This window comes from Panthera pardus, unplaced genomic scaffold (assembly GCF_024362965.1).
Source record: "Panthera pardus isolate Hobbes unplaced genomic scaffold, ASM2436296v1 HiC_scaffold_12, whole genome shotgun sequence".
Taxonomy (NCBI): Eukaryota; Metazoa; Chordata; class Mammalia; order Carnivora; family Felidae; genus Panthera; species Panthera pardus.
In genome coordinates this window covers 13,890,355-13,900,286 of record NW_026526677.1, presented here as the reverse complement: position 1 = coordinate 13,900,286, position 9,932 = coordinate 13,890,355, and the positions used below count along the sequence as shown (strand labels likewise).

At 35.0% G+C, this 9,932-nt stretch overlaps 1 protein-coding gene across 1 annotated transcript; it reads right to left on the bottom strand.

The window, feature by feature from the left end:
• Positions 1-8,702: 8,702 nt before the first annotated feature.
• LOC109245238 (olfactory receptor 5M10) lies at positions 8,703-9,671 on the bottom strand. The gene has a single exon (XM_019412549.2). It carries the CDS (start codon positions 9,669-9,671, stop codon positions 8,703-8,705), a length of 969 nt encoding a protein of 322 aa, XP_019268094.2.
• Positions 9,672-9,932: the final 261 nt, after the last annotated feature.

Below are 9,932 nucleotides of genomic sequence, written 5' to 3'. Positions count from 1 at the left end.
TTGCAAGAAGCAAGAAAAATCTCAAATAAACAACCTAACCTTACACTTAAAGAAGCTAGAAAAAGAAGAACAAACAAAACCCAAAAACAGAGTTAGGAAGGAAATAATAAGGATTAAAGCAAAAATAAATGAAATAGAACCTAAAACAACAACAACAAAACAATAGAACAGGTCACAATGAAACCAGGAGCTGATTCTTTGAAAAGATCAACAAAATTGAAAAACCTTTATTCAAACTCATCAAAAAAAAAAAAAAAAGCAGGAGGGGATTCAAATAAAAAAAAAAAAAGCAGGAGGGGATTCAAATAAACAAAATCATAAATGAAAGAGGAAAATAACAACTAATACTACAGAAATACAAAGGATTTTTAGAGAATATTATGAAAAACTATATGCCAGTAAATTGGACATCTAGAAGAAATGGATAAATTCCTAGAAATATGTAATCTCCCAAAATTGAATCAGGAGGAGATAGAAAATTTGAAAAGATCAATTACTAGCAATGATTTTGAGTTGATAATCAAAAACTCCGAACAAACAAAAGTCCAGGACAAGATGGTTTCACAGATGAGTTCTACTAAACAATTAAAGAGTTTATACCTATTCTTTCCAAACTATACCAAAAAATAGAAGAGGAAGGAAAGCTTCCAAATTCATTCTATGAAGTTAGCATTACTTTGATACCAAAACCTGATAAAGACACTGCAAAAAAAGACAGAACTACAGAATATCTCTGATAAACATAGATGCAAAAATACAACAATACATTAAAAAATTATTCACAGTGGTCATGTGGGATTTATTTCTGGATGCAAAGATTGTTCAATATTTGCAAATCAATCAATGTAATATATCACATCAGCAAGAGAAAGGATAAAAACCATATAATCATGTCAATATATGCAGAAAAAGCATTTAACAAAGTACAACATCCATTCATAATAAAAATCCTGAACAAAAAGGTTTAGAGGGAATACACATCAACATAATAAAGGCCATATATGAAAAACGCATAGCTCATATCATATTTAATGCTGAAAAATTGAGAGCTTTTCCCCTGAGATCAGGAACAAGACAAGGATGTCCACTCTCAGCACTGTTATTTAACATAATATTGGAAGTCTTAACCACAGCAATCAGACATGCAAAAGAAATAAAAGACATCCAAGTTGGTAAGGAAGAACTGTCACCATTTGACAATGACATGATAGTGTAGGTAGAAAACCCTAAAGACTCCCCCTAAAACTATTGGAACTGACAAATGAATTCAGTAAGGTCACAGGATACAAAATCAATATGCAGAAATCCATTGCATTTCTATGTACTAAGAATAAAGTAGCAGAAAGGGACTAAGTGAGTTCTAACGGAAACAACACCCATTTCCTGATTTAGAATTTTTATTGCTTACATAAGACACTTTTATCATTTTGTCCCTTCATTATTGACAGCAATTTGTTCTATAATTCTACATATTACCTTTCGGCTCTTGTCTACCCACAAACTACTGTAAAATAACAGCTACCCTAATAAGCATGGTTTTAGTATTTTACAACTAAATTGTAGCATAGGATTATTCCAGATTATTTGATACTCTTTGAAATTGGTCTTTACTGAAGTGCATAATGTAGCTTGATATTAGTGTGACACATTTAATATCTCTTCCTTTTAATATTTTGGCAATTCGTATTCTTCCTCTTACAGAAAGTTATTAGGGTAGAGTTTCAGTTTTATTCCGACTTTTTTTTTCTTTTCTTTTAGATGTCCTGATGTATACAGTAACTCTCAGCGAATGGGTACCCAAGTTTTCCTTCATCCCCAACAGCATTGGGAGTGTTCATTTCATTGTCTGTGTGTATAAATATAGTAGGTATAAAAACATCAGAAAACACTGATCCATCAGTTACAATTTATTGGAACAGAAATGTGTTTCACTTAATCTCAATGTCACAGTATGTTATGATGATAACGTTACAGCTCAAGAAGAAAAAAAAATCCTTTATTTCAAGAAATTGTCTTTTAAGAAGTAAACTTCAGAATTAAATACAAATTTTGTTTTGTTTCCACATTAAAACTCTGTAGACAGAGATTGATATTGACTTGCTTGCACCCCACTCCTAACAAATCAGCCTGGTTCTATTTACCCCTGAAGAATCTCAATATATTCAAGAGCACAATATTTTTAAGGAGAAAAATAATAAAATTTGAATTAAAAAGAACCTAGATGAACTTCCAATTCAATAAGTGATAGAACAGTCCGACTCGTACTTTTCCTACTTTTATTTCTAAATTCTGACATTAATAAATACAGGTCTTTTAATTTTATAAATTGAGATCTGAATCTTACTGGAAATACGTAGTTTTTTTTGTTTGCTTGTTTTCTTATAAAAAAGATAGTTGTTTATCAAGGAAAACTGGTACATAGATACAAGGAACAAGATTTACTTTTCCTTAATTCTATGATAACAAAGTCATCATAATGTATATATTAATGCACCCTTCTTTTCTCATAAAGCTATAAAAAATCATTTTCCCCATCCTTAACTGGTAATTTCTTTATTTTAATGTCTGTAGAACATTATAATTTAAAAATCAGTCACATGATATTCAAATTCTCCTTTATGATATAGCCAACACTCACTTATGGAGGCCCTGGTTACTTACAGCTAGTTTTCTCTCTGGCAACTGCTTATGCCTAACTGTTACAAAATGCAGGGCAGCTGTGACAACTGAGATTTTTTGACAACTGTGCAAAGCAGGTGGCATTTGAATTCAGCACAAGTTTTAGTTAACACGGTGCCACACAAAGTGAGGGCTGCCTGTATTTAATAGGCCATTCATTTCTTTTTCCTCAATTATAAAACAAACATTACAATCAAATTCTCCACCCAAGTGTTTTCGTTTGCTTTTTGCACATTCCTAAAATTGGAATAGCTGAGTAAATTTATACATTTTTAAGACTCCTGAAAACATAATGTTAAATTGATTTTCAGAAAAACTGTATTATCGTTTTCTTGACACCCATAATGTAGAACGTGCCAGTCTTTTTTGAAATCAAATATAAATCCACAAAAGTATCTTATTTCAATTATTTTGTTTGAAATTATCATCTTTTCTTTATTGATGATTGATTAGTGCCTTAGGTTTATCTATAGACACAGTTAGGACCATGATCCCTTAAACTACAAACCACATAAGATTAATCTGATAAATACTGAAAGCATAACCATTGGTATAATGATAAGGTGGGGGGTGGGGAGTCCTGATCGGTAGCATTAGCCAATTTTTTCATTGTTGTAAATACTCCCACTCCCCTGCCAATTTCAAGAGGATCCATTTAACAACTGGCTTTCAAATCTGAATATTTAAGAATTGGCTCTCTGGGGTCAGCTCCAACTCATCTGTAAAGAAAACCCCGTCTAAACTAAACTGATAAGTTCTCCAGTTCTGACATGTGATTTGAATGGGGGTGTGGGAGTTCCCACCAACGAAGGTGAACCCCGGTTCCAATATCTTAACATATTATTGTATTTTGGGTTTGAAGTTGGCAAATTGGCACTGGAGCATTTGTTTCATATTTTTAGTTACTAGTATTTTTACTCATTAATTTTTTAGCACTTTTGTATTTTTATCGATTTTCTGCATATAGCCTTCAACATTTATTTATATGATGGTGTTTTAGTACTTTGAATCGTGTGTTAATACCTTCACCACTTTATCTTATTTGGGGCAAATACTTCCCGAAATATAATATGCCTCTTGATTTTAGATAGTTCTACGGTCTTCCATTGTGAATTTCTCCACTGCAATTTACCTCAGAAATGTTTTCTTCTGATTATTTAAAAGCTTAATGTTTATTTTTTTCAGGTTATTTATTTTAAGAGAGAGAGCAGGCAGGGGAGGGGCAGAGAGAAAGGGAGAGAGGATTCTAAGCAGGCTCCATGCTGTCAGCACAGAGCTCAAGGCAGAGCTTGAAATCACAAACTGTGAGATCATGACCTGCCCTGAAGCCTGATGCTTCGCTGACTGAGCCACCCAGGCTTCTCTAATACTTTAATTAAAATCAACGTAGGCTTTTTTTCTCCGCCGTGTTTGAAATGATGCACTGTTGAGAAGTATGTGTGGGCACATCAGTCTTTCAGGGGACAGTTACTGACAAAGGACAACCTAATTGTGAATAAGATTCTGTGTTTAGATATCTTTAGTGAAAAATAATGTTGTATTATGAACACTGGTATGGTACAAAAATAAACGTTTGTGTAAAAATGTTAACAAATACACAATATTAATATGCCAAAGTTAAATGTTTTGCTTTTCATTTATAATCTCTTTGCTTTTCTGGCAAAAACAAAACAAAACAAAACAAAACGAAACAACAATCTTAACCCACCAGTAACCTTTCATCCCAAAGTAGACCTCTCTACTGCTGAGATTCCATACATTTCCCCATCAGATGTGGGGACCAAACTATAACAATACTATGAAGACTAAAATATTTTTCCATGGTTTCCAATAATTTACAAGGAATATGTGTTGCATATATCACTATATTTGAAATCATGTGTATGGGTGCACCTGCTATCCAGATTGAGCCATCATATGCCTAATTTCTTGGTTACAAAATGTTAGATAGGTAGAAGCATTTGATTTGCACTATCCTACCATGAATTTGAAAGACATGCATATAATGAAGATGAAATTTGTCTACCAGAAATTAACACTTACTTAAATCTACATTAATTATATGAATTTAGTTCAAAATGAATGTACAAATTGATCAAAGGAATAGAATAGGCCAGAAATAGATTCACTTAGTGTGCAATAAAAGTGATGTCACAAATCAGTGGAAAAACAAAGGCTGCTTAATAGCTAGTAGGAGGAAATGGTTTTAAAATGTGATGAAAAGAGGTACATATGATATTACAACATACAACAGAATTGTATCAAGAATAATTCAATATAGTCCTATAAAATATGGCAACGAAAAATATAATAGAGATATAACCTTATTTAAATTTAGGGTGGAGAACAGTACAAAGCAAATATATATATATATTTTTCCAAATAATAATGTAAATATTCTTCACATGAGGAATCATCAGAAGTAAAAGGGGATCATCAAACTGATGTAGTCTCTTTATCCGTTAAATATATACTTTACATTGAAGAGGGTACTTGCTGGACTGAGCACTGGGTGTTATAGATAAGTGATGAATCACTGAATTCTACTCCTGAAACGAACACTGCACTATATATTAACTAACATGAATTTAAATTTAAAAAAAAAGAAAGGGAAAGAAAAAATAATAATAATAAATGCATGCATTTATGTACTAAATTTATACTTATAGGACATAATTTGATAAAATTTTAATCATTTGGGTTTTTTTCCAAAGTCCTAAAATGACATTATAGCAAGTTATAAGATTACCTGCCTATAAACATGCTGTGTGTAGATAACAACTCCAGAACTCAACCAATGCTATCATTTTGATGTATTTCTATACGGAGCTAGATTTTATAGACTTAGCCCATCTCGGAAATCTGCATTTATTCCATCACTCAGAAAGATTATTCATGGATGTAATAATAGTTGTGTCTATAGTATTTATGTTTTAGAGAAATGAAGGTAAAAGTAAAGTAGTCAGAATGTTTGGAAATATATATATATATATATATATATATATATATATATATATATAATATTCTGTTAAAATAAAACAGACTTCCTTCCCAAGAATTGCTATGGAGACAACAAAGAAGTAAATACCCTCAGAGGATATTCCCTAATATTAATAACAACATAGTGAAATATTTACTCTCAAACATGACTACTCATAAGTATAAATGGTTGATGCTTTCTGGAGGGAAATCTACACATCAAAAAATTTAGCAAGAGCTTGAAAACTGTTCAAAACATGTAATTCAACAATCATACATCTAAGACCGATCCTAAAGAAACAATCAGAGACATATGTACATAGAGATATGAGTCAGTCTTAAAAACAATAGGATGCATAGATATGAAATAATGGTTTGGAAGATAATCCAAATGGAAGAAAACACACCAGAATGTTGAAAGCAGCTGTCTTAGGTAAGAGATCATAGGTAAATTTTGCTTTTATTCCTTAGATATTTCCATATTTTTCAATTTGCTTTTCTAGAATCAATGTGTTGTTTGTAATTAAGTTCAGGTATAATTTAATTATGGAGTATTAAGCTACATTAGAAACTGTATTTACTTGGGGTGCTTGTGGGGCTCCTTCAGTTAAGTGCCTGACTTGATTTCAGCCCATGTCATAATCTCATGGTTTGCAAGTTAAGCCCCACATTGTTGGGCTCAGCCCCGACAGCAAGGACCCTGCTCCAGAGTCTCTCTCCATTTCTCTCTGCCCCTCCCCCACTCATCTCTTTCTCTCTCTCTCTCTCTCTCTCTCTTTCTCTCTCTTTCTCTCTCAAAATAAATAAATAAACTTAAAAAAAATTGGGGGGTGGGGGCACCTGGGTGGCTCAAAGCCTTTGACTTCAGCTCAGGTCATGACGTCACAGTTTATGAATTTGAGCCCAGTGTCAAGGCTCTGTGCTGACAGCTACAAGCCGGGAGCCTGCTTCAGTTTCTGTGTCTCCCTCTCTCTGCCCCTCCACTGCTTATGCTCTGTGTCTCTGTCCCTCCCGCCAAAATAAATAAACATTTAAAAAATGCTTTTTAAATGGTATTCATCAAAAATATTTAGTCTGCAGGAAATGCAAACTTTACATTATCAAGTGAAAGTCAACATTCAAATTTGTATTTGGAATAGGATTCCAATTTTGTCTTATAAATTATCACAATATATATGCATCTAAAATTGCTGAGAAGAAACATGGAAAAACAGAAACCAGAAACAGAAATTATCCCTTGGTTTAGACATATCACTGATAAAAGTTATTTATTCACATCTGTCTTTATTTTATAGTTATTTATAATGAACATGTGTGCTTTTATAATCTGGAAAACATATTCATAAAATATAGTCTAAATAGATCTACCATATATCAAAACTGCCTGATTTCCATGAAACACTAAGACAATTCTATTTTGATTGCACACAAATTATGTTTACCTGAATGTGAGAGGAATTGCATGTTAGCTATTATTAGCTATTACACCCTCATGATAATAACCATGACTTCATGTGGTGCAGTAACCTCATCCCTTTATTATCCCCAACATTCCCCCCAGCACTACAGCTTGCTGAATGTAACCGCAATGAGAATAGGAAAGAGAATATTTGGAATCAAGGGGTTTGCCTTTCTGCTATTTAGTGGCTGAATGACTGTAGAAAGCCATTTAATCTCTCTGTGCCTAAGACTCCAAATGGTATAAATGGAGAGCATAATTTTCTCACAGATTTGTTATCTGAAGATTAAAATAAATAGTGATATATAAATGCACAGTAAAGTACAGCTGTATGACACATATGATTATTTTTGTGCATGTTGATTTTGTTGTATCCTATTTCTTTTTTTTTAATTTTTTTTTAATGTTTATTTATTTTTGAGACAGAGAGAGACAGAGCATGAATGGGGGAGGGGCAGAGAGAGAGGGAGACACAGAATCAGAAGCAGGCTCCAGGCTCTGAGCCATCAGCCCAGAGCCTGACGCGGGGCTCGAACTCACGAACCGTGAGATCGTGACCTGAGCTGAAGTCGGACAGTCAACCGACTGAGCCACCCAGGCACCCCTGTTGTGTCCTATTTCTAAAGAACTTCTGAAGAGGCCTTCACCCAAGGAGTTAAACAACGAAAAAAATAAATCACAAATAGAAGTAAATAAATAGCATATAAAGAAAGACTAGAGAGGTCAACCATTTGGTTTAAGAGATTTGCCAAGACTGAGTTTACAGATTGGTTCCTGAAATTTACACATTGGGTCCTGGAAGCCATAGTGGTTCTCAGAACTAAAAAATAAAAGGAGGGGTGCCTGGGTGGCTCAGTAGGTTGAGCGTCTAACTTTGGCTCAGGTCATGATCTCCAGGTTCTTGAGTTCAAGCCCCATGTCGGGCTCTGTGCTGACAGCTGAGAGCCTGGAGCCTGCGTTGGATTCTTTGTCTCCCTTTCTCTCTGTCCCTCCCCCACTCATGCTTCTTTCTCTCTCTTAAAAATAAATAAACATTTAAAAAATTAGAAACAAAAAAAAGACTAGCTCAATTTGGGGGCACTTGGGTGGCTCAGTCAGTTAAGCATCTGACTTCGGCTCAGGTCATGATCTCATGGTTCGTGGGTTTGAGACCCACATCAGACTCCCTGCTGACAGCTCAGAGCCTGAAACCTGCTTTGGATTCTCTCTCTCCCTCTCTCTCTGCCCTTCCCCAATCTAGTTCTGTCCCTCTCTCTCTCTTTCTCTCTCTCAAAATAATAAATAAACATTAAAAAATATTTAAAAGGAAGCATACAATTATTTAGACAAAATAGAGAGTACTTTTGCAGTGATTCTCAAATACACTTTTTCAATTAGGATTCTAAATCTGGATATCAGCAACATTCTGATTCCTAGGAATGGGAATGTAAGTCCTTGCTTAAGAAAAAAGAGAGTTTGTTTTAAGTTAACCAAGTGTTCCACAGACTAAATGATGTTGGTCCTCAAAAAGAAATTGGAATGGGGACTCTATCACAGGAAGAACCCCTCTGTCACTCATTTCTAACCCCCATATTATCACAGACACTTATTTCAAATGAACAGATAACCAAATTTCAATTTTATGAAAGAGATTTCCCTGAATGATTTGCTGCATAGCATGGATCACATGCTTGTTTCTTAAACTGTAGATCAGTGGGTTCAACATTGGGCTCAAGAAAGTATAAAAGACTGCAATTATTTTGGACTCCTCCACAGACTTCTCAGATGGGGTCCTTAAGTACATGCAGAAGAGGGTTCCATAAAATAGGGTGACTGTTGTCAAGTGGGAACCACAAGTAGAAAAGGCCTTGTGCCTGCCTTCAGCAGAACGGATCCTCAAGATGGCTGCAATAATGAGAAGGTAGGAAAGGACAATGATGAAGAGAGAGCTTGACAGAGTCAAGCCAGCGACTACAAACATCGCCATTTTTTTGACATAAGTGTCAGAGCAGGCCAACAGTATAAGAGGAGGATCTGCACAGTAGAAATGATTGATTTCAAGGGAGCCACAGAAGGACAAGTGAAAAGTCAGCAGTGTCTGGGAGAGTCCATTAAGGAAGCCACAAGTATAAGACACCATGACTAGAGAGATACAAACGTTCTTAGACATTCTGGTACTGTAATGTAGAGGGCTACAAATGGCTACATAGCGATCCAATGCCATCGAAGCAAGGATATAAAACTCAGTGATCACCAGGGCAATGAAGAGAAGACACTGTGTGAAGCATCCAGCATAGGAGATGGTCTTCTGGTCGGAGACGAAGTTGTGCAGCATATTTGGAGTGATATTGGAGGAATAGCAAATGTCCACGAAGGAGAGGTGGCTAAGGAAGAAGTACATGGGTGTTTGGAGGTGAGAATTGGTCCTGATCAGCATAATCATGCAGAGATTCCCTGCCAGCGTGATCAGGTAGATCACCAGAAACACCCCAAACAGGATCTTCTCCAGGACAGGGTCGTCTGTGAGTCCCAAGAGAATGAATTCTGTCACTGTAGTGTGGTTTGGGGGAGACATTTTCTTCTCCCTTGAAAACTGATAGTCTTAGAGAAAGTGAGGAGTTCCATCTGATCCAGATTCTGCATTTATTCCACCCATTTTATCATTTACTCATTGATATATTCATCTACTGGGAAATTTCTCTTCTCTTTTAACAAACACATCGGAACATCTACAGAAATATTTTTGTCCTGTATCTCTCGTGTGATCTCTTTCACTTTTTCTCTCTCTCTCTCACTTTTGCTCTTTCTCTCACTTGTATGTGTGAAATCACATTTA